At 39.8% G+C, this 27,954-nt stretch overlaps 2 protein-coding genes across 2 annotated transcripts in view; one reads left to right on the plus strand and one right to left on the minus strand.

Moving 5' to 3' along the window:
* The window catches only part of LOC145458257 (nipped-B-like protein), a 34,479-nt gene extending 25,321 nt beyond the window's left edge, over positions 1-9,158 (minus strand). Inside the window, exons 1-11 of the mRNA XM_080336583.1 lie at positions 8,864-9,158; positions 8,587-8,755; positions 8,049-8,157; positions 7,781-7,866; positions 7,540-7,699; positions 7,396-7,475; positions 4,821-5,428; positions 3,311-3,508; positions 2,411-2,559; positions 2,241-2,343; positions 29-193 (exon numbers count right to left, since the gene is read on the minus strand). Coding sequence (XP_080192709.1) covers positions 29-193; positions 2,241-2,343; positions 2,411-2,559; positions 3,311-3,508; positions 4,821-5,428; positions 7,396-7,475; positions 7,540-7,699; positions 7,781-7,866; positions 8,049-8,157; positions 8,587-8,755; positions 8,864-8,933 — 1,897 coding nt within the window. The 5' untranslated portion in view covers positions 8,934-9,158. The remainder of the gene's footprint in view (positions 1-28; positions 194-2,240; positions 2,344-2,410; positions 2,560-3,310; positions 3,509-4,820; positions 5,429-7,395; positions 7,476-7,539; positions 7,700-7,780; positions 7,867-8,048; positions 8,158-8,586; positions 8,756-8,863) is intronic.
* Positions 9,159-11,959: 2,801 nt separating this feature from the next.
* Positions 11,960-27,649, plus strand: LOC145458496 (SMAD family member 3-like). The gene is made up of 10 exons (XM_080336874.1): positions 11,960-12,256; positions 12,533-12,583; positions 18,605-18,789; positions 19,564-19,704; positions 20,555-20,647; positions 20,713-20,748; positions 21,452-21,664; positions 22,463-22,600; positions 22,671-22,815; positions 26,363-27,649. Exons 1-10 carry the CDS (start codon positions 12,051-12,053, stop codon positions 26,484-26,486), a joined length of 1,332 nt encoding a protein of 443 aa, XP_080193000.1. The 5' UTR covers positions 11,960-12,050; the 3' UTR covers positions 26,487-27,649.
* Positions 27,650-27,954: the final 305 nt, after the last annotated feature.

Here is a 27,954-nt window from a genome sequence, read left to right on the forward strand (position 1 = left end):
GTAGCCGCGCATCGTTCGTTCTCTCTACCTCCTTCCCGCATCATCCGCATTTCCGCTTTTCTCCTTCTCTCGGATTTCTTCTTCGAGTTCTTGGAAGACTTCTCTCTCGAAAAGCTCGGAGACGCGTCGTCGTCATCGCTCGACATGGTGATTATCGAGCGGTTCCGGTTGTTATTCAGTTTCTGCTTTTTTGCTAGAGAACAAAATAGCTACGATGTAATAACGACATGCCAAGAGCCCAAGACAAACCCAGAATAGAGGCCTATTCGAGTAATTTGAACAAAGAAACGGGACGGGCTGTCACAGATTTTGGACGGCAGCCGGTGACCATTAGGGCGGTTCAAAAATAACCTTTTTTCCTGAATCTTGCTGGCTACGTGATTAAATCGTTAGGTTGCCTTAAAAACGACGCACACCAAATTTGAATTCATTCCAACCAATATTTGCGGGTTTCGTACTGTTTGAAAATTTTGAATTTGCCATAAAATGCAAAAAAAAAGTTTTTCAAATGTTTCTGCCAACCCCGTGAAATTGTTGGGCTGTCTTCAAAAACTATGCAAAACCAATTTGACTCAATTCTAAGCCATAGAAGCGGAGTTATTTCAGTTTTTCTTTGATAGTTCTAGGATTATCCTTGATTGGTGGATAATCCAAGAATTATCAAAGAAAAACTGAAATAACTCCGCTTCTATGGCTTAGAATTGAGTCAAATTGGTTTTGCATAGTTTTTGAAGACAGCCCAACAATTTCATGGGGTTGGCAGAAAAATTTGAAAAACTTTTTTTTTTGCATTTTTAGGCAAATTCAAAATTTTCAAACAGTACGAAACCCGCGAATATTGGCTGGAATGAATTCAAATTTGGTGTGCGTCGTTTTTACGGCAACCTAACGATTTAATCACGTAGCCAGCAAGATTCAGGAAAAAAGGTTATTTTTGAACACCCCTAGTGACCATAGATGTTCAGTAACTCAACTACTTTGAACTGTTATTTCGGCAAAACCACTATTCTTTTACTATCCGGACTCTGTAAAGTCGAAAATGGTTATGCGATAGGTTGGCTTCACTCTTAGGTACGGTAGTCAAATTGTCATAACGATTGGAAGAAATAACTGAATAGCTTGCTAGTAACTCAACATAATTACTGTCGCATCAATCGCAAAGATACACTTTGCAATTTCAAAAGTGAATAGTATATTCAAACTGAAATAAACCCAGACTTTTCGGCGGACACCCTTCCGGGTTCAGGGGTATTCGAATGGTCAGCAACTAGTACCCCTGACGAGTGTCAGCATAAAATATTTGAGTTTATTTTAATATGCATATTGCATACACTATTCAATTGTATATTGAAGTTTGTGCCTCCCACGAGCTCTTCAAATTCAAAAGTAGCCGTCTCCAATTAACTGCTCAAACGACCGAATCAACACTTTCAAATTACTTGAGTGATTATCATAACTTCATTTTCTGTTTCTCCTCGAAGTAATTCACACGTGTCTTCGAAATAATTACATTTACTTGCAATTGAGTTGAAATTTAAGGCATTATCTCTACCAGAGTACCAAAGCCGACTAACTTTGACCACCTCCGCCACAGACACATTTCATGACTGCAATTCTAATGTTCTGACCAATGATTTGATATTATACAATTGAATAGTATATTCGCATTGAAATAAACCCGAATATTTTCGGCTGACACTCGTCAGGGGTAATCGTCAGCAACTAGTAGAGAATTGGAAAGAACAGCGTGTATCAACAATCGTGTCACAAAATATGACGTCACCAGCTTGAAACGTCGAATACGAGAGCGTTCAATGTACTATTTTAAGATGAAGACGAACTCTTTTTGTTGACACAGCCTTGGCCGGCGTATTGTGATAAAAGTCGACTTGACTAAACCATATTAAATGTCCAAGTTTTCGTAAATTCAGTAATTTTAATTCTAATCTAATTTTAGAAGAAAAAAAACTGTAGCCATAATTCTAATTTTAATCCAATTTGGAAATAACTGTGTAGCTGTAATTCTGACTATATTGGAACTCGGATACAACTTTGTAGCTGTAAGTCTAATTGTAATCTAATTTGGATTAGGATCGAAAAATTTTCTAGTGGAACAAGTCTGGCTGCTACGAGACAAAATAGTGGTGTGGCATGAAAAAAGTGATGGTTAAGCTTCAACTTTGCCGGTAGTAAAAACGCAGTCACTGGACTAGACAAGAGACAGAAAATACTGCACCCACCTGATCTGCCCTCGGACAGACGTTTTCTCTTCAATTTTATCCGATCCGCCATCGAATGGTACACCGAAAAATGCGTGTCGTTCGTGAACTTCGTGTGCTCCGCCTAGCGCAGACACGCACGTTAACAACACCGACAGAGCTACGGCCAGACCAAAGCACGCTTAACATACCTGGTCTACCATGTACGAGGGCAGCGGCTCGAGAACGACTCGAGGCGATCCGTAAGGGTCGGGATTGCTCGACGACGAGGAAGTCCGTTCTCTCGCTCCCGGGTTGATTTGAAAAGGTTGCACTTGCTTCCTCTCTCTGGCTTTTCGACCTGGGCGATTGAAAATTTTGCCACATGAAAATAACAGATAGTCGCCTGTGTCGTTGATAGATCGTAGCATCTCTTTGTCGCTGTTTAATTTATAGGAGAGAGCAGACATCGATGGAAATAAATGCTATAGATTGAGAAATCCTGTACTAAATCTGAAATAAGGACATGTGTAATCCCTTGATTTTTGCTTTTCCAAAGTATGGAATAGTAGAGGCAGATAGGGCTAAGGTGGCACAGAAATTTAGCAGCCAATGGCGGGTCAAAGCTTTCAAAATTGGAAGAAATACTGTCAAGAAAATGTAGAATGAATAAACGTATCACAAATCTGAAAATGATATCACATCATTACCCTGCTCCAAGAGCTGCACTGCCCTGTACAAACAATCTCAATCATGCAACTAATGCAAAACCATCAAAAACTACTACTTGACATAATGTAAAATGTAAGGCAGATAAAGTAGTTTTGCTTCCAAAAGTGTAAAAGTAGCGTTAAAAAACATAATAATCATTGAGCAGTGCAAGAAAACAGTAAAATAACTGAATTAAAAGAAGAATGTTGTTAGTGCCCGGGAGCTATAATGCGCAAATGTGTCTCACCAGCAGAATAACCTTTGACTACATTTGTCTAATGAAACACCACATATATAGGGCATGGTCAACTAACGTATCACAGCTCATCGAAGTTATGACCAGCGGAAGGAATCGTGTCAAGAGAAAGAATAAGGTTTGAGCATTGTGCAATAACAATTACCTGAATTATCCAGAGGGTCTATAACGAGAGCGTCGTACATTTTGCCGTTGTGCGGCCATTTCGCTACCACCATCATCCCGGACTTGAGTTCGGAAAAACTGGGAACTTCGGAATCGTCGGGGTACAGAATGTCTTTCAATTTGTAAATGTCAGCTTCTTCTTGGTCGGCGATAAACTTGACGCGAACGTGTTGAGAATCTGGAATGCGAATCCAAAGTTACCTATGAATAAAACATAAATAAAATAGTTGGAGTTGAATGCATATGGGAGCACGGTAGTGTATATATAATCTCTGCTGACAATTTAAATAATACCTGAACGAAACTACACTACACAGCAGTTATTATCACATAATCCATCTCCATCTACATAAGTATATTACTACAATGTCTTTCTCTACAGCAGCTAGCAACAAAGGTGATACCTTGTCTACATACACTCGTCCAGCATAAAGAAAGTATCCCACAAGCGGCTGTCCTACGAAGTCGATACAACACAGTAAAATCACAAACCTTCACACATACTTTCCCTTCATTTTTGCAATCTACCCCTCTCCGCGACAGCAACTCCAGAATACCACAGGCAAGGTATTTCTCTTTCTAAATCATTTCAATTTGTACTTTATAATACCTGAATACGTTCGCTAAAGAGAGCAGGTAAACGATTAAAACTGTCGCTACGGCTTGATAGGCATTTGTGAAGATCAACAGTCCTCACAAGTCTGCAAACCGCGTTACGTGATTCTGAAACGAAAGCAGCCAAAATGTGGACCGACTGTCTTAACTTGCATAAGAAATAAACAATAATTCCAGTCTGGCAATACACAACTAGATGCGCCGAGCTAAGTAGTGGTAAAATATCTCTCATCCTCATTCGAGCTCGTAATATTGGACGGGATTCTGCCTCACTTTCGACGATTCCAATGGGGGAAACTGCAAAAAAATATCAGTAAAAACAAGAAGTCATTGACGTTCACTCCATAAATAAAAGCAAATGGAATCCTTCCTTCAATACTTAAATAGGCATAGCAGCTCTCTTAGAGAGAGTAGACGAGTCAAGACATATTAGTAGTCAGTTGTTGTTTAGGGTCATGGTTCTAAAGGCTTCTATATTTTCTGCAATCTACCACTGTGGACTGTCTGCATAACAATATATTGCCTAAAAAGTAGGTCTTGTCACATCATTTCCCTCATATCTGGTATACATCTACCCTAAAACACACAAGCAACGCCAACATCAACAAAAGTCCAATTGGAATACAATCTATAAATGCACATATACATCAGCCTGTGTAAATAAAGAGGCATATCCAATCTATTTCATCAAAGCTACCACTACGCACTTGTGTGTGTAACAAAACTGTCTAAAATAGAGGGCCTTTTCACATCCTTTGCCTCAAATCTGGTATAGATCTACCCTAAAACACACAAGCTAACTTCATAAGGAAGAAACAAGGGGGCATATTGCAACACGAGCAGAGCAACTGGCTGCACGCTGTTCGCAAACTTACTTTTCTTTTTAGATTTCGTCCCGCTACTCCCTTTCGGCGTGTTATATTTCCGCCTGGGAGTATTAGGCGCTGTCAATCCTGACATCTGGTAATTGCCCACCGATTGATTACTTTTTGATGCCTCCATCGAGGGAGGCTGTGCCATCGACACAGGATAAGGAGGAACTTGGATATTCTGCACGGGTTTCTGATACTGTGTGTCTTTGGGATGGTTTGATTGCGTTGGCATAGGGACATTCGAGTGAAATTGTGTCGGAGGCTGATTAAAGCCGTTGGCCATGTCGTAATTCATTCCAGCAGTTACACGGTCTGGGACATTACTGGGTTGTGATGGATTCACAGGAATTGGTGGAGCGGTCGCCTTACCACCAATCGTTTGATACGCATCAGGGTTACTTAATTTCTCGGTACTTTCTACGTTAAACGGGCCGGAACTACCGCCGGCTTCATGTTTGACTCGGGATAACTTCAGTTTCAACGATCCGCTCGTAGATTTGGTCGCTTGCTCCACAGGACCGCTGACGATGTCGTACTGAAAATCGCCGCGTCTTTCTTGCGGGCGCGGAGTCTCGTTCGGGTTCTGTTCCTTTGACGGTTTGGGCTTTCGTCTGTGAAATACGGTAACCCGTTCACCCGTGACCAAACTAGCGCAAGTACGGTCGATAATTCCAGTTGAGTAATTAGACTAATTGGAGCGAAATGTCGGTGATATAATTCTAGTTTAATTCCTGAAATGTATTCATGCTTTAAGTTCTATTCTATTCAAATATCTGGTTCTCCTGAAAATTCTACAGAACTGTATAGTGCGAAATGAGCGAAGCTTGGTGTACAGACATTTGCATTTCTTGTGCATAAAATTTGTCAAAATTGTTTGCAAAGTCTAAATGTTTTTGCAACCTGCATTTCGTTTGTATCGTAGACTACAACGTAAGGACGGACGGTTCCAACCAGAAATGATGATTAGTAGTAAAATTCCAACATTTTGTGCGAAAGCACCTAATTTACAAACACGAGGGCTAAATTTTATCAAAATTCAAGTTTTTTAAGGTAAATAAATGTCAAAATTTTCATTTTTTAGGTAAAAAAAAACGCCCTACTTATATGAGAATGAACCGAACTTGATGAATTTCTTTCTAAATCAGAATTCAATTCAATTTCTAAGTTTTTGCTAATGCAGCAATTCTAATCCGAGTTGAAAAACTGTAGCTGTTTCTATTTATGTAGAAATGGGGAAGATTTTTATTATTTCGAAGTGATTTCTGTAACTAAAACCATTTCCACAACGATAGGTGGTGGCGAATGTAATAATAACGCGCGTCGCTTCCGACGACACCTTTGGGTATGACGTATGACATGTGACACCAAAATTGAGAAACAGGTTTTTATTGAACATATGGGCCTAACGTCCAGCATATAGTAATTTCCATGTAGCAGCTCATCTTGAAGTAATTCTGGAACGGCGGTTGTGGGTCGTGTGTATCACAGGAGAAAATAGATTTTTGCACACGGTACAAATTTTTTCAAAAACAACACCAAAACATCTCTTACCAGCAATATGCTAGTATCATTAGGCTATTGGCAATATGTCAATTAAAATGAGTGTGCACAGTAGAATATTTTATCTCAGATGGTCACTCTGTTCAAGTGAGTTGTGAAGTTTTAGTGAAATTGTCTCCTGATTTCTCTAATCAGAAAAACAAACAAATTAGTTATTAGTTCATCAACCCTTTTTCAAATTTGGAGGTTTCGTTGACCCCCCCGGAAAATGCTTCGCGGACCGCCGGTTGAGAATCACTGCCTTAGTAAAACCAGGTTTATTCGAAGCAGTTACAAACTCACAGCGTTGTCCCACAGAGCAATGAGACTGGTATGGTCGAAAAAATACAAAAGCATCTTTAATGCTGCTTTGCGTAACACTCGTATTATTTATTTTCTGGTCGCATAAATGGTGTATAATTCAACTTTCCAAATCATCCACACAATCATAACATGTAATACTCGGCAACTAGACTCGAAGGCTAACACTTGTATCGTTTGCCTAGCACCGGTAGTGATAAACAGTTCAAATTCATCTGAATCATATATTTTTTTACAAGTAACTGAAGTCCAAAGAAACGCAATAACAAGTTAAAACAGCACACAGGGAGAGGGCTTCCTAGTGCTGAGCGAGCAAAAAGTACTAATTACAATTATCAGTGGTGCAACAATAATATCAGCCTGCAACGCTGTATCAGCATTCATTTGAGGAAAAACACGAAATATCATCCGACATAATTCAAAATAAGCAATTGCTTAGGGTCCTGTTAAGTTAGAAGGTTAGTTCAAATTTAGTTTCTCTACAATGGCATTTGATACTTAAGATACGGTACGATTTTTACAGTAGAATAATCTAGAAAAGTGATATATGGTATAAACTACATTCGGTTTCCATCTTGAACACGAATTCGATATGTCAGGCAACTAAAAATAATTTGCAGCACCCAATGATACAACATTGCAACACCGACACAACAAAAAATCACGGTACGCGATGGCACAGAAGCCTAACTTTCCATAAAAAAAGGTTAAAACTTACTTGATTTTGAGGCGTAATTTTGGTGTTTCTTCTGGCACAGACGGAGGTTGTTGCGTACTATTACCACCAAACTGAGTGTTCTGAAAAATTAGTTGATGATCGGAATGATAGCACATGAATTATACCAACACAGAAATTACATACCGTGGATCCGGCCGAACTGCCATTATCATTTTGTGAAGGATAAGGAGCCTGATTTCTGGAGTGCATCTGCATCGGACGTCCATCTTGGACGTTATGCAGTGACAATTCCGATGCTGCGCATTCTGCCGGACTTCTTTGATACAAAGGCAGTCCCTTATTGCTACAAAAAGTTTGTACATAGTTAGGCTCAACTGCAAAAGCCAAATAATTGCGCTGCGCACGAAAGCGACGAAACACTTACGTAATAGCGGGACTTTGTGGAGTGGCCGCTTGGACAGGACTGTGATGTATTCCAGTTATATTCCCACCTCTTTCTGTTGTAGTTGACTGTAACATGAGTTCAGAGAGTAACTAAATAATCCAATTTTTTGGGAAAAAGATCAGTACACGGTAGTTGCGAAGCATAGCTAAATATGGACACCAACACACTTCGAATACAATGACGATATCAGTCCACTATATGATTCTGATATTCAGAATATTGCAAAAACCAATTAGAACAAATTTACCTTTCTTCGACTGAATATATTCGGACTGCTTCCAAGGACAGCTTGAAGAAGAGGCGGGACGTTCAAGCCTTCAAGACAATCTGTGTCTTGGGCAGGATTCTTCAATACACTGCAAGAGGATCAATAATATTTTTCAAAACGAAAAAAAATAATACAACAAATACGATATTTCGAGTTACGAATAGTAACTTTACAATAACGCGAAATAGAATCAGTCCAAGTAGTTTTAATTATTGTTGCAAGATTTTTTTCTTTTCTCTGTAAAAGAATATCATATAAATACGATCACACTACTGTAGTGAATTATAGAACAAACTGTTACAGTACAAAATCCACCTGATAAGCTTATTCCATAAGGAATTTTAGACAGCCTTATCATGCAAAAGTATACCATAGACCAGGACATCCGCATGACTTCCTTTAGAAACTCACAGTCTTAATACTTTTGTAGACAGCTAGGCAGACTAATTATTTTTTAAATATTTTGACATTTTATGAGCACTACGGTTTTGAGTAACGATGTGCAATTGATACTCACATTTCATCAGTACTGACATGCGAGAGAGCGTCTACTATGTTCATTATATTTGTTGGGTTGGAGCTGCTGACTAAACGATGAATACCCGGCATAGGCACAGTTGCGTAAGCAAATAGCGGACAGTCCAACACATCTGGATGTGGTCCTGGCAGTGGTAGCTCATGAAGAACTGATAAATAAAGAAAACAATTCACATTTTGGGCTTGAAATCGATAATTTGAGTGTATTCCGCAAGATTACAAATTCGAAAACAACAACAAAAATCTCGACATCATACCATCTGTCAGGCTAGTGATTCCAGCGAGTGTCATCAATGGTATCTTCGGCCCTTCAAAGTTAGGATCCATCCTATTTTCAAGGATTTAACCACCGGAATTGAATTCTTGCTAATTCTTAACTTCAACGAACTTCACATCTTCAATACAGTACCGTACCAATACAGAGCTGCTAAATTACACCATAATCATTTCGTGATCATAACAAGCTCCTTGCAATGGTAAGTTGCAATTTCTGCGCTAAGCTTTTGGACAAAAATTTTAATACTGTCCCTCTACTGCTCAATTGTAGTAAACATATTTTATGAATAGAAAGTGCTGAAGATATAGGTGGCCCCGCCAAACAAGATGACGAAGCAGCCACTGGACTTTGCGTAAAGTTGTCACGAGATGGCGACATTGAATTGAATGAGCCAGGATTTTTGCGGTGTAAATATCGGCTTTGCTACAAATGACATCTATATTTACGGCAACTTTAGGTCATTAGATATGTGGGTGGGGACAATGGAACCGAAATATTTTAGAGAATCAACGATCTCATAATTATTTACTATACTCTGACATCAGACACGGTTTGAGCAGTGCCCCTTCGTATTGTTATTGATGCTTACAATATCCTACCATTTGTACGCAATGTACCATTTTATATTCGAAGTAACAATAACTGTGAAAGAAATCTATGTCATGGATAAAATAACAGCATGTAAAGCAATAAAAACTAGATCGATACAAAACGGGATAAATGTCGAGGAGAGGGAGAATATGCGCCAAGTGTCCATCATCTCAGTCCCAGTCGTCGCATTCAAGACTGGCGTTAGAGTACCGGATTTTATTTCTATCAATCATGTTCATTGCTCTCCCTCTCGTCTTTGTTATGCGGCAGATTTTATCGAACTCGTCGAGCCAGGCCTTGAGATGTCCGCGATTTTGTAGTATGTACACTGTACAGCTGAGCGTCATCCGCTCGACTGAAATTACTGGCAACTGCAAACCTCGCTCGCAATCGATGTAGTTTGCAGCTTCGGTACAGTTTTAGAAGGCGGTTGTCAGGATTATAGCGTTTACGCTCAGGTTGATGAATTACGAACATTTGTGAAGAAGTATCTCGACTATTTGTACGTTAGCGTTGGATTACGACGCTTTCTCGAATTTGCAATCATTTACCAAGTGTGTGCCAGAAATTTAGCGCTGATAGTAATATCAAGTCATTACCTTCGCGCTTCGGGTTACTGCAAATTTTGACTCAAGTCAAGTCATCCGATTTCGAGAAAATTTCAAGTTGGCAAATATTTTTTTCTGGTTTAGTTCGATATGATGCATAGAGAGAGAGAGAGAGAGAGAGAGTAAATGTAGTCATCATCATCGCAAAATAACAAAACAGGCAACAAAATAGCATAAACATCAGAAACACATGGACCCATCCATGATGGTTACAGTGTCCAGTTCAAAGAGATGTGTACGATGTACAGTTCACAGATTCATATGCATTCAATGTATGTTTAATATATGTTTCAAATATGCATTATTCAATGTAAGCGACATTTTTTATTGACTAAAATGCTGCATGGTCGTATCACTCGCATGAAGACTCGTAGGCAGCGTCGACCTCATATTTGTGTAGAGGACAGATAGTCTAATGTTATGCATGTAGGATAAATTTATTACCGATTTTCATCGCAATGGCTAAGACACAATCAAAATCCTTAAAGGCCTCTAGTGTGGATTTGAATTCAACAACTGACATGCGAAACAACGTGTAAATTATATCGGTATTCGGAAACTATTACTCATTATGTGTGCTCCTAAACACTATTCACAATCTCGCATAGGCCTACCCCTAAGATAGATTTAGACAGGCATGACACACTAACTTCCCAATATGGAATCGGTGTCTCGTGCACACCAAAGATTCTACTGACTGCACACAGGTGTGACGCTGAGAACCGCCTTGGCACACCAAAGATATTGCGCTAAGCGTACCGGGATTCCAACCTGGCTAACTTCCAAGATCTCGTCCGTCGCAATACGCAGATATTCAACTGCAAGGAACATCAGCCGATTCCATACAGTCAATGCTTATTGATTTAATTCATTCATGGCTGTAATGATATTATAATCAATGTCGTTATGACGGCAATTAGGGATGTGCCTAAAATGTTTTGTCTGTGCTGTAACTGCTGATGGAATTGAGTCAATTGACCACATCAAAAACAAATGGAAATAGAATCTAGTAGGCCTAAATAAAATTGACAGGGAAATTTGTCTCATAGTCACGAGTCGATATATATTTCTTGAACATCAAGTCACTCAAGCCATTCAAAAATGTGACTCGAGTCACTTGATGACTGGAAACAACCTAACATTGAGATCACACCGTTTATTATTGCATGAATCTGGCAATGTATGCTTTATTTTAATTGAAAAAAGTTGAACTTTTTATCACAATTGGAATCAGGACCATTAATTTTAATCAACGTTGGTAATTTCTCATCTTGTACAGTTGGACTTTTTGATAGAGCTCGTCCTTATTGTATTGAAGATATTAACCACCCTCGCTAAGTCGCCACGCTTGCATTCTGTTATGGGCACCATTTTACGGATAGATCTGTCATATATATATTGAAAATTTGAATCTAGCATGTAACAAGTCTGTAACCAATCACAAGGCAATATTATATCAATGTCAGCATGACTGCAATGCTAGAGATTTCAAATATTTGCACCAATGGTGATATTAAGAATAGTTATTTTGTGTTATTATATTTATGATAAATTCAAGCATGTTATTTAATTGGACTTCTCAAAACTTGCTCGTTTAGCTACCGTGTGTCATAAAATTTTGGGAATAAGCCTAGTATGTGTGTCGGAGAGGAAATTTATTCAGTTGTCACCAGTAATATGCACTGAACAATGAATGAATGTATTATTATCAATCAGGCTCAACTGTTTTAGATTAAAATTGTCAAACCGATCCTCTCAACCCAATCAACTTGCCACAGTTTGGAAATTGTAATTAGACTTTGTTTTAAAACTGGAAACTATTTCTGTATTTGGCTGTGTAGTCGGTTGGTAACCAAATTGTTATGTTAGCACTTAGCAATCATCTGCTTTTCACTTATGAATTGATTTATTTCAAGGCACTTCTACATCTTTAATGTTAGAATTTGCAATCAGTACATCGCATTCACTATGCTGAACTTCAGTGCTGCACAAAACCTGATTGCGAAACTCAGCTCTATGAGCAAGGAAATAAGCAATGAAGCGGACCGAAAGTTTGCCGAAAAGAGTATCAAATTTCTCGTTCAGAAAGTCAAATCAAAATCATCTACAATGAATGATCTACGCACGGCTGTGCTGCAGGAGACTCCCAACACTGGGTGTATTCCAATTTCAAAGTCAGTGTTAATGTGCATGTATTTGGATTTTAATTTTACTTGACATATTTATTCATGTTATTAGCTCATTCTATCTATTATTATACAGCATTCTTTACATAGGCTTGTCATTTTGCTCTGAAATTCCTTTGAGACAGTGAAAATATTGGTGGTAGGCCTACCATACTTAAATTTTAATATTGTTCAATCAGTAGCATTTAGGCTACCTTGCAGGTGTTTTTTCTTAATAGCCAACAAATACCAACAAGTTCTTATTTTGTGATTTATAAATTTTAGATCGGAGTGGAAGAATTTCCTAAGAGACAAAGATCCATTGCTTAATCGAGGGTATGTTTTTAAAATCTATTCCGATATTCTATGCAATGCAGCTATCCATATTGAACTTAAACGATTACTTATATTTGGAAAACCAATTATAATTCTTTAAGCGTTCCTTATAATGTTGGCTTTCGGTTGATTAACATATAAAACAATATAAAGCAAAGCCTGTATGTTGTGAAATTTTGATTTGGTTGTACCTTCTTACAGTATTCGATACCATTTTTATAATTTCAATCGTGCAATTCTTTGAATGCATAGCAATCACTACGCTGTAGATTATTGTTTTTGAAAATGAATTACCAAGTTTCACAAGAGAACAACCATATACAAAACGCAGTGCAGTTAGGTGTTCAAATTTGTTGCCCTCAATCTACAGGTAATGAATGTTATGCTGACTTCTCAGAATAACAGTGCTTAGATTGTAGCTACTGTGTCATCTACATAATTAGTATGGCTAATATGGCTTATAGTACATTGTGTAGATTTCATCTGATGTTAGTTGCTGAATCCGTGCCAAATTGTTATCATTACAGTGTTGAATGGTATCCGCCTGTCAAGTGTAAAATGACATTTCGAATCCAAACAGTGATCCAAGCATTATTATGAATGACTTACTGACAGCTGATCGATTCTGTGATTGAAACCAAAGCCTAGGAACTTTTCTCTCGTTATACGTATGTAAATTTTGATTGGCATATCTTTGCAGATGAAGTAATGGTACATCCTGTGTTATGATGTGCAACATGTTCCAGAACTAGCTGTGAAAAATACTATGAGTACTGTCAAGTATTGAAGTCGATTTTATTGATTAACCAAGTAACACTTGTCCGTTTTCCCAACTCTACAGTGATTGACTAATTCATACCCTATCCACTCCGTTACGTGTGTAGATCCTTCGGGATATCATATTGAAATTGTTAGAATGTTGTGATCCTAAATCCTAATGCTGACCAGAGTATAAGCTTGGGAATGTGGCGACTGTGGCTTTTCAAGTCATTCTGCAACAGAGTGTGAAGTATTGCAGTGAAAGCAGATGAGCCTAAGACCCATGTCTATCCAAAATCATTTATTTTGGAGAATATACTATTTCCGTTCATTTGACGTACGATAAAGACAAAAACTTGAAAAATAACCGTTGCGCAACGTTATCAAGTCAGCTGTTAGGACCACTATTTTCCTCTCTACGCAAACCCGAAATGCTGAGTGCCTGGCATGAAAGCCGTGAGTACCAGTTTTACAATCAAGTCTATGGACAAACCCATTTGGGAATTAACCCATTAATAACTCAAATCCACCAATTCAGAAGCTTTGACGCTTAACCATCACGTTAAATGAGCTCTTCTGTTTGTTTGTTTAGTTTGTTTGTGGTATTCATGGTGCTTGTCGACTACTATGGTCATTTATATCGGGCCGATTTTCTTCATCGTTCATTCCGTAGCTGCCGTCTTGTAGCACGGCCCACTTCTGGGCTTTTTATAAGACACCGCTTATGCAGATGAGATGGAGGGCAGGAGCCTAGAATAGATAAGCCTCCAACACTTATGTAGGAATTCTGGAGTCGGACTCGAACCCGCAGCCCAAACTTGCTATACAAGTGTTAGGTCTCACTAAATGCATGGAATTTTGCTCTGAATTTTTCTGTGCATTTGACCTTGTGTCCTTCGGCTCATACTTGCGCATGACTCTTGGATGGAATTCCACATGTCAACAACAACTGATCAATGGCCAACATGCATTGGAATCACGTTGACTTGATGACGTGACCGGAGTTGTCATTTGTCCAGTGAATTTTCAACACTTATTATATCATTGTCATGAATCACAATCATAATTACCTTTCTATAATACTGTGAATGTTAATGTTTTCAATATCATAAGTTAGTAGTATCTGTAATTGGCAACTCCTCAATTGTTATTATTATTGCTTGCTCATGTTTAAAACCACAATGACCAAAGAAACGGAACTCCCAACAGAACACTGGTTTTATATTTTTCTTGGCATACGTTAGTCTACTTTTAGTGTTTTATTGAAAAATTCTCTTGCATATAGTGTAGGAAAAGGAGGCCCACGGGTAAATATGACATAGAAAAATTCCCTTTTTTTCGTCACAGGCTGATACAAATTCATAAGTTTCATGTTACTCAGTTTGCGTCTCAGTGTTGTGAACATTGACTGCAATTCTTGCTTTTTATAATATGTGACCACCCAGATTTATTTCTTGGAACTGTAGACACATACAACGATTTTTCTTTCTTGCTAGTTCAATGAAGCCAACTCTTATGCACACACACTCTGCGGGACACCCCGTTTCTGCAGTATCTTGAGATGAACCCCGTGCTGATTATTGTGTTGACACTGATATGTGTCCATCTGGCAGTTGGTTATATCCGTTCGGGTCAGACGGTGAAGGGATGAGAGTAATCTTCAAATTTGTTCAGTTTCCCTTGATGGGTGCATATTTGCCAGTCGTATCTCGCTTTTTATTAACGTAGCGACACAAATGGGGTGATGTTGCAAAACGTCTGCGTTGCCTGATTTAAACCCGATAAAAAATCTGTAGATTAGTGGTAACAGTTACCTGAAATTCTGTAGTTGCTCGCAATATGAGCTTCACAGATATAAAATGATCATGTTCGAAATAAATTGTAAAGTAATTTATTCCTGGAATATTAAATCACTAGTCACTAGTCACTAGTCTAGTTAAATATATTGGACGGGTGATCATATTGAAGAGAAAAAGTGCTACTTTCATGGTATCGAGTCTGAGATTAATTGAGTCGTAGGTAGTGGGTAAATACAACAAACTAACGAAGTTTTGCAATGTTTTAGTTACAGTGATATTAAATTTGATACAAAATGCATCCTCACACCTACTAGGCTTGATATGCACCTAGGTTGAACGAAGTTGAACTTCGTGGTCTCTCTTCTGAATGTTAGGTTAGCATTATAAATATCGTCAGACTCTTACTCATCGTTTTGTGACGAAGTAGGCCAAACGGCTGCAATCATATCTGTAGCAAGCCAGACAAAACAAACCCGACTCGTTATTCTGGCTGACGACAGTAATTTTCGATGATAACGCTGTTATTTGAATGCCTTGCGCGAATAAACTTTCAGCCGTTTTGTGATTTTATTTTTCAACCATACAATTACCGGGATCAATTACTGGGATCGATTACTGTGGAATTTCAAACCAGTGCATGTTTTGGCAACTCGGGTTGATCACACTCGAATCGGAAATGCGTAATAAGCTATTGGTACGGGCCGCTAACCTTGAAGCGATTTTTTCGATGTTGTTCCGTCTATTCGTAGAGTCGTCGTCATGGGCTAGTTCGAATATTGTGAATTCGGTGTGATGTCCCACGGAGAATGCCAATCGTGTGATTAGAAACTGCTAATCGCGACGTATAAAGTTTGATAAGGTTACGCGCTATGATTACTTGAGGCGTCCCGAGTTTTCAATTAGTGGTGTTATGTATTGCATCATAATTCGAAAACGCGGTTTTGGCTGTCGGTTGTCAATTTCTTGAATGAAACGGCAGGCTGCTGATAAAGATACTGCGAATATAATAGGTAGAATTATGATTATAATCTTCGCGAAATAAAAGTCGTGCGTAATCAGTAACGTAAACGGATTATAAAATATTGATAGATATATCGCTCTGCCATGGTGGGTTCGGTACAGAGTTCGTTGATTATTATCTGATTGTTTAGTGAAGCCATTACCTAGCGGACAATCGTCCCGGTTATTATCGGAAATATCTGCGCGTAGGAATGTTACGCACTGCACGCAGTTTTTATAGATAAGTATTATCTATAGTTGAAATTGAGATTGAAACAAACTTTATGCGCGGCGATCAACCGGTTTCCTTAATCCTGGTTTCTTGAATCCTTAGGAACACGATAATCGACTTTATCGATAACCAACTTTATGATCTCCACCCTACGAGAGAATTGGATTGAACAATGTAATATATAAAGATGACATAACTTTTCAATTATTATTGTATGCCAAATATGTATTTATCTGGTGCACTAGATAAACACATTTGTCGCGCGCACTGTAAATTAAATCACTAAAACGAATTGGTAATTCTGTTGTGAACACTCACGGCCTTTTAACACGAGCATATACTCAGATCCGTTGAAAATAAGCAATAATCTACAAGAGAATAGATGGTGTTATAATCATGCTGGAATATGGGATAACTCAATTTAAATATAGACTACGATGCAGCGTCAATCTTCAGCCGTCGTTCATTCCAAGACTGGCAATGCGGCATATGGCCCACCAGACCTCGGTACTTTTTCATGGCACGCTTTATGCTACTATAAATAGCCCCCTTTCGCTGAGCGCGAGATTTGCATGACGAAGCTCACTCGCGGCAAGCGTACTTTCCTAAGTGGCGGCATTGTTGCGTTTGGCGAAAAGGTTGAAGACGCATCTCGGCCCGTTTTGGAGAGAGGCGATTAATGACGTAGCAAATGTCACGGAAATTGAAATGGTGTAATTACAACGCGAGGTTGTTACCGATTTTCGGTACGACCGAGTCTTACGCCTTGTCGGAAATTACACAAAACATGCCAGGATGTTGCGATCTGGGTTTTTGCACCCGGCATTCGTCCATACAATTATATACCGTATTGATTCTTGATGGGATATCAAGTCACCGCCGGTTAACATGCTGTTCTGGTTACGTTATACACCAAAACCAGCCTACGATATTGATATATATATTGATTATACCGTCGTTGTGTCCAACTACCTAGATTCCCTATATTAAAATAAATAAGTGTACATATGATTCTTCATTCTCAAGCTGTTGTTGGTGATTAGTTTCGCGTTTGCTATGGAGCGAAGCGATAGTTTTCCCCGAATCTGCCAAATATATATCTATAAACATTTTGATCTGTTGCATGGAATTTAGACTAGCGGCTCCCACTTTCATCGTGATCAGCAAAGCGGTGGACGCGTGTTATTTAAGCGTTGATAGACACTTGGACACCTATATGAAAAGAATGCGTGCTATACGTTATTGTATAATCGTAGTACGAATAACATTTCGTAGGTGGTAGTGAGGTCGGCAGCTATTGTTATTATTCTCGAATTTCTGTACGCCTGACTCAAGTATTGCGCTCAATGAGATGTGCGTCTGTATTTATTTGATCGGTACAGAATACGGGTGTTGCGCTATGTTTTCGCCGCGGTTGTTTTTAACGTAGCAATTTTCCTGTCTGGAATTCGCTTTATCGTTTCATCTCCGCCTGTGCACGGTAACATTCGTGTTTTGTCAGCTCGGCGTCACCCGAAAAGCAATCAGTGTGCGTAAATATTGTAAGCCTCACTCGATAATTCAGTGTAAATATCGAATGCGCCGCGATGACCTTTGTTGGGAGAATTATTCAATGGGAACAATTTCAGTTTTGCGTCCTTACGGCCCTTTGTTATCGCGATGCGGTACCTTGGTGCCGTTTCTGCGTCACGAATCGCAGTAATTCTCGTAGGCTACTAATCAAGAAGTGGGCTATTGCGAATGGCCACGAATTATTACGCGCTCGTGTTGGGTTTATTAGGCAACGAATGTCGTAATCGTGGCGAGCTGGCATGCGGCCAAATTAAATTCGTCGATTTTCGCGGAATTATTTGTGTGCCATTGTGCTGACTGAATGAATGCGCGAATGAGTGCGGTTGTTGACTGTTGGGTAATAATATGGAAAATTGTGTTTTTCGAAATCTGCTTGTTGTCGAATTCAAATATTTTGCATATATCTCTGTAGCAAAAAACTGCAGAGCAGAGAATATAGCCTGTAATTTTGTAACAATGTGGGGTGGGATTCCCTGTGTTTGGAACACCTCTGCTGTGTATGATTGTGATTAGTGCTGGCCAAATTATTCCCTTTTATAGATATTAGCAATGCTGTTTATGCTAGCTATGAACATCGAATAGATGTAAGATGCCGTGTGCTGTTTTGTAGAAATGCTGCTGCATCCCAGTAAAATAATCTTGCACCGTTTTCTATTTTAGCTTCGGATCGGGGAAGGATATTGCGTCAAAAAAGCTGCACGCTCACGTATGGTTTTGTAGTCTGTGGCGGTGGCCCGACGTTGCGTCCAACATTGAGCTTTCGGCGATTTCGCCGTGCTCTGTGATGTCAAGTGACGATCATACGTGTGTGCAGCCATACCACTATTTTAGGGTTGAAACTCCAGGTGATTACCAACTGCATTATTTGCGACATTATTAACCACCGGCTGTCATTGTGAATTAAGTCAAGTCGATGCAATGCAAATGAAACTGATTCTTGTTATTGATCACAGTTGGTGAATTGGCTGCATAGTAGCCTACGCCTATAAACGGTAAGGAATCATCATCACTGTGTAGTTACAAGTTCTGATAATTATTAAAAAAACTAATCCGTTACATCTAATGCCAAAGGTCAATTTTAATATATGTACAATGATAGGCCGATTCATATCTATGAATAGCATACTGTATGGTCTGTACCTATGTCACTGCCAACTATAAATACCACTCCCTTATCGCATGATTTAGTGTGAATGGACTGTTGGAACACACCAATGCCTTTTCAGAGACCTGGCTGGTGTCATTTGGGTTCGTTAGGTTATACCTCCAATGAGGTAGGAACATGTTTGATCAGATCATGATTTTCGAACTGAAATTCTGAGAATGCATTGATAGTTGTCAAATGCTACCAAATGCTGATCAGCAAATTATATTGAATGTTGTCAAAATAACGATTTTGGTAACAAGTGTGCGCCTAATGCCTATATATTCATAAGACCAAGTGTCTGTAGGTAGGTCATTTGCAAAGTTGCATACGTTTTCATTGATGTTCAAATACATCCAGACTGACACAATGAGCTACGAGCTCTGTTGTGTGGCGCATGTATTTTATAGCTTGATAAGAGTGACACAGCTCATGATAACTACCTGTCACTAACGCGACTGATTTCTCTTCACAGTGTTGCCTCCGGTTATGGTACCTAAAGCCGGAGAACCCTTGCCATCTAGAGACATGCTTCCACCTCTACACCTTGAAGGTGGCGTGCCGGGCAATGCGACTTTTGATGACAAAGCCGAAATTCAAGTCTTTTCATTACCAGGTGTGTATTATTTTGCAGGAGGGCTGGGGAATTTTTCATGAATACCATGGCATATTCGGGGCGGAGTATTGAGTAGAGGGGCTTTGAGTATGGATTGAGTATTCCGCCATTCTACATAAACAACATATTTTGAAAACCAACCTTCCAGTGCAGCGTGCTCCTTTATGCTATTACAAAGACAAATCTACAGGCTCCGTGAATGTAATATCAACATGTGACCCTAGAGTATAGGGGTTGAGTTGTAGGATTGGGGTGGTGGTTTGGGTTTTGGTCAGGGTTAAAATAAGCGCTAGTTTTAATGTTATCAAGTCCCATGGTCCAACGTTGCATGCTTGAGTGTCGGGCAACCATTCCCAGAGATTGATAATAAATCCCATGCAATACAGACTGAATACGTCTGTTGGTTTATTGCGAGATAATAGGTAATAGCAGCACCAATCACACTTAGATCTGTAGGATAAGCTGATGAAATGTTTCAAAAAATATTTATCTTCGGGATAGTGTAACTTTTTGGAAGGGGCTTTGAGGTCCGAGAAACGTTTCGTGTGGGCTCTAGTTTGAGAGCCATTGAGATGTATTAATTGACAACTGAAGAATATGATGAACAAACTTATTTTAAAGGCATTTTATGTCAGTCACCTCATAACAGGAACATTCCAAATATATGCTTGGTTCGTTCATCCTTATCTACGATTATACAGTGAACATGAGGCAATTCAACGTTCACAACTTATTCCGTTGCGAAATGCATGCATTTACTTGGTAAATCTTCGACAATGAAATCCTCAATCAGCAGTGTGAATAACCAAGTGTAAACTATCTGATGCGGTATTCATTGGTATTCATTTAGAGACGCCGCCGCCTGGTTACCTCAGTGACGACAGTGAAGCCGCAGACCATGACAGGCTGATGCTAACTCCTAATTCGCACACCGGCTCCTCAGGTACATTAAAAATACATTTCTGCTCGAGTATTGCAACCAACACAGTTTACTTTTTGATTTCACAGATACGGAAATGATTTTATCCACTACGCCGCTTAATGGTAAGTTATCATCAGATTTGGTAAAAAAAACTATTTCTGATGATGATTTCACACAGAATATTGACACAAACTTATTCCTAATCTACCTTTTATTCCTGAAAATACAAGTGTGAAATGTCAGTGTCACCAAAACAAAAACTATTTGGGTAGAAGTGGAAATAGTTCAAAACTTGAGTCGCGATTTTTTGATGACTCGACTCGTACTCGAGTCATTGTGCATGACTCGTACCAAGTCACATGACTCAAGACTAGGACGGCCAAGACAGACATGTCTTTGTAACTTCCAAGAATAGTAAGGTCACCACAAGATTGGTATTTCGTCTAGCAGACATGAAACTTGGAAAATAGGGCCATAAGCTGTTAAGACTCAGGAAAATTACTGTATTATGAATGCGAGTCATTCTAGATGACTCGAGAAGAGTTGAGAAAAAGCGTGTTGAACTGAAAACCGAATGAACGTAATGACTCGGACTCTACCTTCTACTAGCTGACTTGGAGTCGTACTTGACTCGGTGGTGAATTGAAAATGACTCGAGTAAAAACTATAAAGTGAGATTGACTTGTGACTTGGTTACAACCCTGGTAATTCCGGTAGACAAAACATATTTGTGTACTTTGAAAAAGTAGGAGTACTTAGTTACTGACCGCCTTCGATTGTCATTGGCCCGTCCACTCTTCTCCGACATGCCCTTTCCATTTCAAGATGCCCAGCCCGTGGCGTATTGCGAACCGCCGTTTTGGTGTTCGATTTCTTACTACGAGATGAATCAGCGAGTGGGGGAGACGTTTCACGCTTCGCAGCCGTCGTTGACGGTGGACGGGTTCACGGACCCTTCGAATTCCGAGAGATTCTGCTTGGGGCTGCTTTCCAACATACACCGCGTGCACCAAATCGAAATTACTCGACGGCATGTCGGTAGGTGTCTTTTTAAGCGGTGTGATATGGTGACGCTTGAACGGTTTCAGGTATGTTTTAGTTGTCCAGTTAAAGCACAATGCTGGTAATCTAATTATAATCTAATTTGTGTAACGCGTCTATGCCCTAGTCTTGATTTAAATCTAATTTTTGTTTCCTGAAAATGCTGCTGCTGCACAGGCATTTGCCATTGTCACGCTTAGGAGAATGTTTTTGCTAATTCTAATCTAATTTGGAAAAACCTGTGTTGCTATAGTTCTAATTCTAGTCTGATTTATAAAAAATGTATGTCTATAATTCTAATCTGAAAATCTAAAATAATATCTAGTCGTCCAAGTCTGCTGTCTTCGTTCTGCCCAACTGAAATATTGGTGATATTTGCTGAGAAGAACGATTCCGGGTGTGTTATGTGGCTTTGCTTCGTACACTTCAACGCGGTATTGTAGGTGTAGGAATAGGCTGACAGCCGCTGTAGAAAACTTGAAAGCGAGGTTGGTATCTGGCAGAGCGATGGTTAAATTAGTCAACGTTGCTGGTCAAGTGGGATAGAAGTAACCCTGTGACACTCTTCTCGATTACAAGTGGAAGTGGCAATTTGAAAGACATGTTGAAACTGCTTTGAGTATGTGTAGAAAATCAAGTAGCTGAGGAAGGTTATGATCACTGTTTTGGATACCGATTACGAATATTTGAATAGCCATGGACTTCTTTTCTCGTGGTACCACGTTATACCGTTCCCTTCATTTCTTAACCATGGCATCATTGCTTTTGTACGTTTCATATATTGCCTTTTTCCAGGTAAAGGAGTACGCTTATATTACATCGGAGGAGAAGTGTACGCGGAATGTCTGAGCGAAAGCTCAATATTTGTTCAAAGCCCAAATTGCAATAAACGATACGGCTGGCATCCCGCAACGGTAGTTAAAATTCCTCCAGGTAGCCATCGTAGTTCCGTTTATTTTTTTGTCGTTGAGCGTGCGGCTTGAGACGTCACCTTTTGTGTCAGGGTGCAATCTGAAGATCTTTAACAATCAAGAGTTTGCCGCGTTGCTGTCTCATTCCGTGAATCAAGGTTTCGAGGCCGTGTATCAGCTCACGAGAATGTGCACGATACGGATGAGTTTTGTGAAGGGTTGGGGAGCAGAATACAGGTGAGGAATAATCTCGATGCGCTGTTCGATCGCGCTTTATACTTTGTATAGCGGTTAACAGAAAAAGAATTCCATCGAAAATCCGCATTCAGGTCTGTGTTGAAATTGCGACGGTGCCCGAACGCGCTGGGAATTGACCGTTTAGAATAATTATTCAATCAATTCCGTAAAAGGCCACAGCCTTTGGGTGCTCTAATAGTATAGCACTATTGGTTGTCTTCGTATTTTGGTGCAAAAAAAAGACAACGACCGATACTTCGCGTATCGTCGAACTACTCAAGTTTTTGTATTCGTTATTTTAGGAAAATCCACATCTCAACTCTTGTGCTGATGGTAGCGAAATGGGACATTGTATTCTTGGCAGTTTTTCGAATGCAATATAACAATTAACAATATATCAATATAGCTATCCATCTGCTGATATTTATGAATGCAAGGATACTTTCACAAATTTTGCGATTCGTAAGCTCGATCATTTTTAGTATGAGGCGCCTATGACGACTTCTTCGAGGATATTTTTTCATGTAGGCTAATTGCAAGTGAATTATAAGTTACGTTTTACATAATTTTTCACGTGTGAAGCTAACTTTTGGTATTTTTTCGCCCTTGTCGCACAATGTATCGGGCTCAAATTTTTAGAATCGGCGTAAGACTTAAATCACAGAAATTAACCAACTATTGCCGCGTTGTTCCCCATTAATTCAGATGATAATATTCCGAATGTTTTGCTGAATACTCCACACTAAACAAAAAACCTTCACAAAGATACACGCTACCAGAAAACCACGATTGTTTTGACTTAGTTAAGTGGGTTCCAGCCGTTTTATGGTCGCGACCATATTTACGATGTGAAAGTGATCTCGACCCATATTTAAAGTGGGTACGCTGATTATTGAAAAAAGGTGACCCCCTCAGGGTCTCAACCTATTTGGTCTATGTAGGAAATCGATTAAAAAATGAAAGTCGGCACTATCCGAGATCTCCTCACGGCCTATTAGAGAAGCTGATTACTAAAATTAGATTTAAATAACTTCCTCGTGGTACAGAATTTGAATATTGCAACGAACGACACATTGATATTCGTAATTTATTCACTCTAAGCCAGTGGTTCCCAACCTTTTTCATCTCGTGCCTCCCTTGGCCGAAATTTAGGCCAAAATTCCCCCCTTAGGATAAATCTGCCCGATGAATAAAAAAGCTCATTTTTACCGCGCAAACACCTGTTGACTGAGAGAATAAGACGGGCAGTACCGAGTGTTTGTTTCTAGTAGCCTCCTAAAACAATGGTCTTGGTCCCAATCAAACAAGTTCTGGAAGGCTTAACTCAACAGACCCCCACACTTCCATTTGTATTTTTCGGCTTACCATGCACCAATCGCTAATATAACTGTTGTGAAAAATCAGTATGCATAAATTTAGTGGTCTCGCGATTTTTTTCTGAAGTTTGCGTATGCATTTGGCCAATAATATTGGTACTTTCATATATAGGAGGGTTGACCAGACTCGAGTCTCACTCGAGTCACCATTTTCTGATGACTCGAGTCATTTTCTCAAAATACGGAAACGACTGGACTCGACTCGGGACAATCTGGGTATTGACTCGACTTGGACTCGAGTCATTGTGCATGACTCGAACCAAGCCATATGACTCGAGACTATAAGACGGCCAAGACCAACATTTCATTGTAATTTCGAAGAACAGTAAAGTGACCACTCTATTGGAATTTCGTCTTTTGATCCTGGTACTTGACAATACGACAAGAAACTGCTCAAAGTGAAGGAAATTAGTATATCATAAATCCAAATCATTCAATATCACCAAACAGTGTTGACTGGCGTGTGACTTGGACTCGGACTCGAGTCATAATACCATGACTCGGAGTCGACCCTCTTCTCGGTAACTTGGACTCAGACTTGTCTCAATGGTGAATTGAAAATGACTCGACTTGACTCGAGTCAAAACTATGAAAGTGAGATTGACTTGTGACTCGGAGCCTCGTGATTTGGTTACAGCCCTGATATATAACATACACGTGATCAGATTCCCTGCGGCAGCTCATTAAAATCTAGTACACCCATTACGTTTCAAAAACATTGCACCAAGTTTAACATGTCCTTTTTCGATCAAGTAGCTGTTCACCAAAAATAAAGCAAGGCTAGCGATCTCTTTGACTTGAATCGATGACGTTGGAATATTTTGTCACTGTCTGAATATGTTGACTTGAAAATATAAGATAAATACTTTCACTAGAGGCCTTGTTATGATAGATTCGGCACAACATTTGCTCGCTTAGGATATATTTGATTGAGAGGCCGTCGCTGGCCTACAAAATCGTCTTGCGAACTGCAGCACCTCTGAACTAGTTTTAAAAAAGGGTGTTGAATTTGTATGTGAAAAAGAGACTTCAAATAGCATTTGAACATACTTTCAGCAAACAAAAAACAGCCATAAGAAGCATACGTTCGGGTATTACTTGTTGACTACACGACAGTTCGGACATGAACAATTTGGGAATTCCGTTACAATTCTAAAGTGGAATTCCTCCCTAAAAATTGCAAAATTCCCCCCAAGGGGGGAATTCCTCCCCGGTTGGGAACCACTGCTCTAAGCTTTTCAACTGAGACTCATCGGGAGCAGCCGTCAGTAAATACTGGGATTGCAATTCAAAATTCAAAGATGAAATAGGTAGTGTTACGTAAGAATGGTGTAAAAATGCGAGAGCATTAAGCAAAAATCCAATTAGCGCAATACAAATTGGCCATAATATATCGCCAGAGACGCAACACTAATGAAATACACGGAGAGAATAGACCCAGTTCTTCTGTCGACAAAGAATCGGTTGCTCTAGATCAGGGCTGGCCAACCTTTTCAGCCAAAGGGCCGCATTCGATTGACGAACTGTTGCGCGGGCCACTAGCCGCGCCAAGCGCGAAAATTTTTTGAAGTTCACAGGTCGTTTGCAAGGACTGGGCTATTGGCGTCTGGACATATCGATATCGAAAGTTTCGACCTACATGAGTCAATCAATTTCTGCCTAGGTTTTATAGTCGACGGACTTTCTGCGAGTGCAAACGCAAAGTCGCATATGTTGAACGACACTCTGTCTCGTAATCGCGAATATAGTTAGATTCAATCTGATGCGTTAGGCGTTCTTTTATTTTCACAAAGGGGCAACAATATTAGAAGCAAGAGATCGAGTGACAACATGTTGCTCGAAGCGTGTAGAAATTTTTTTACTTTTGATAAATCTATCGCAAATTATTCTGCTTGATTGTAGTGTACGAAGATGTACCAATAAGTGACTGGCTCATGGATCTGCCAATGCGTCGGAACTGATATTCAAGTCATCACATCTTAAGTGTTGCGGCCAGATAATCAAATTTTTGGTTGGCCTCACAAGTTCACAATCTGTGCAATCCATTTTTGATAACATTAGATATTTCGGAAATTACCTCGCGGGCCACTCAAAACCTTGTCGCGGGCCACGGGTTGGCCGGCCCTGCTCTAGATTTATTATAATCGATCGCCCTTTTTTCGGTATTACAGGAGACAAACGGTTACCGCGACGCCTTGCTGGATCGAGCTCCATTTGAACGGCCCCTTGCAATGGCTGGACAAAGTCCTCACCCAAATGGGTTCCCCCCGAACTACATGCTCTTCCATGTCATGAGACAAAGCGGCCAGGACGCGGTCCGCTGTCGGTCGCCGCCCCGGTCCAGACTCATCTGTTATCTTGGAAGCGACCGCTCTTCCGTTTATCTCGCTTGCTCTGTTTTCCCGCTTGGAACTTTGAGTACAGAGTGTGTTCCCTTACAAGTTCGAGAATCCACGCAGTGGTGTTCAGGCCGGTTATGAATCGGGAATTTTGTTAACGGTAATCGGATGTAAGAAAGATTGTCTGCAAGACGCCTATCCTAGTGGGGCTTTTTGTTTCGGAGGTGGATCTTTTAAATGAAATGTTACAATGCTTGTTCAGTCACGTTTTTTTATTCATGTTCGCTTCTTTGTATTTCTGCGCCGTCCTAATCATGTTAGCACAAATGAGGGGACTGATGCTTTCTCTTTGACTCGCGGAACCGCTATTGCCATATCTGCCTGGTCTGTTTCGATCTGCCTATTAGACTGCGATCTCGCGGACTTTACCTAAACAGGCCTTTTGATTTTATACACACTATGAGATATATTTGACCATCGCGTTCTGCAAAATACTGTTTTTGTCGTCCTTGATAGACCTCTTCACTGCTCTATTATTGGTCTTGCATTGGCAAGTACTATCAGGGTGATTATAAACTCAGCAATGCAGCGTACACTATTTCTGCCTCATACGGCACAGTCCATTGTAACGTCATCAAAATGAATATTGCTACCATGACATATATACGTTACTTTGTATTATTGGAAGTCATACACTCCGAATGCACTTGAGCGCATGTATCATGCCTGTGTAACTAATCAAAATTCGAGCAATACCTAGATCCGGTAGCTTGCTGGACGAGGATTCCTAGTTCGAATTCTGCGTAATGCTCCTTGAAAATATAGGTACTGCTAGAGGATTGTTAACCGAACTCTCACCTACAGTGACTAGTCGGTCAATGATATCTGTAATGGCACGCTTGAACGCAGTGTCGTTCTTGAAATTGTCATGAAACGAGTTTCTCATCAATTGTTTTGAACGCCTTTTCGCGTGCCAAACTGCCTGTGACTCCAGTATTTTTAATGTGATATGGTGTTACCATTGTTTACCGGCGCCGAACCCTTGTATTATGGAATGTTGTGATTGGGGACATTTCGGATGCTACGCAGTATTACACAATAAAAGTTTTGTCCGACGCATGCTTGTCTGCCGTGCATCCTATGTCGTTGAATTTGGCTAGTTGCAATGTAGGTCTTCGAAGGTCAGAGGTTAGGCTGCGATAATGTGTTTGATAGCCTTGCCCGGCAGGTATATTGCAAAGTCACTCAACTATGAGTTGAGTGACTTTGGTACATTGGAAGTGGTAAAATAACTCAAGCGTGGAGATATCGATATAGTGATCTCCTGGGGGTTCCGCCAAAAACTTCCAACAAATGAATCCGATTCAGATTGCAATAAATTATGATTTGACTCTTGTGTGCGTGCCAAATCATTTCAGGTCACT

The sequence above is a fragment of the Botryllus schlosseri genome, chromosome 16, assembly GCF_051294905.1.
Source record: "Botryllus schlosseri isolate E-star chromosome 16, Bs_hap1, whole genome shotgun sequence".
NCBI classification, from domain to species: domain Eukaryota; kingdom Metazoa; phylum Chordata; class Ascidiacea; order Stolidobranchia; family Styelidae; genus Botryllus; species Botryllus schlosseri.

What these genes read in the sequence shown, in the direction of transcription:
- LOC145458496 (XM_080336874.1), top strand. Translation starts at nt 12,051, where the DNA reads ATGCTGAACTTCAGTGCTGCACAAAACCTGATTGCGAAACTCAGCTCT. An exon ending in GGGTGTATTCCAATTTCAAA is followed by an intron (nt 12,257 to 12,532) that starts GTCAGTGTTAAT and finishes TATAAATTTTAG; the next exon opens with ATCGGAGTGGAAGAATTTCC. An exon ending in TCAAGTCTTTTCATTACCAG is followed by an intron (nt 19,705 to 20,554) that starts GTGTGTATTATT and finishes GTATTCATTTAG; the next exon opens with AGACGCCGCCGCCTGGTTAC.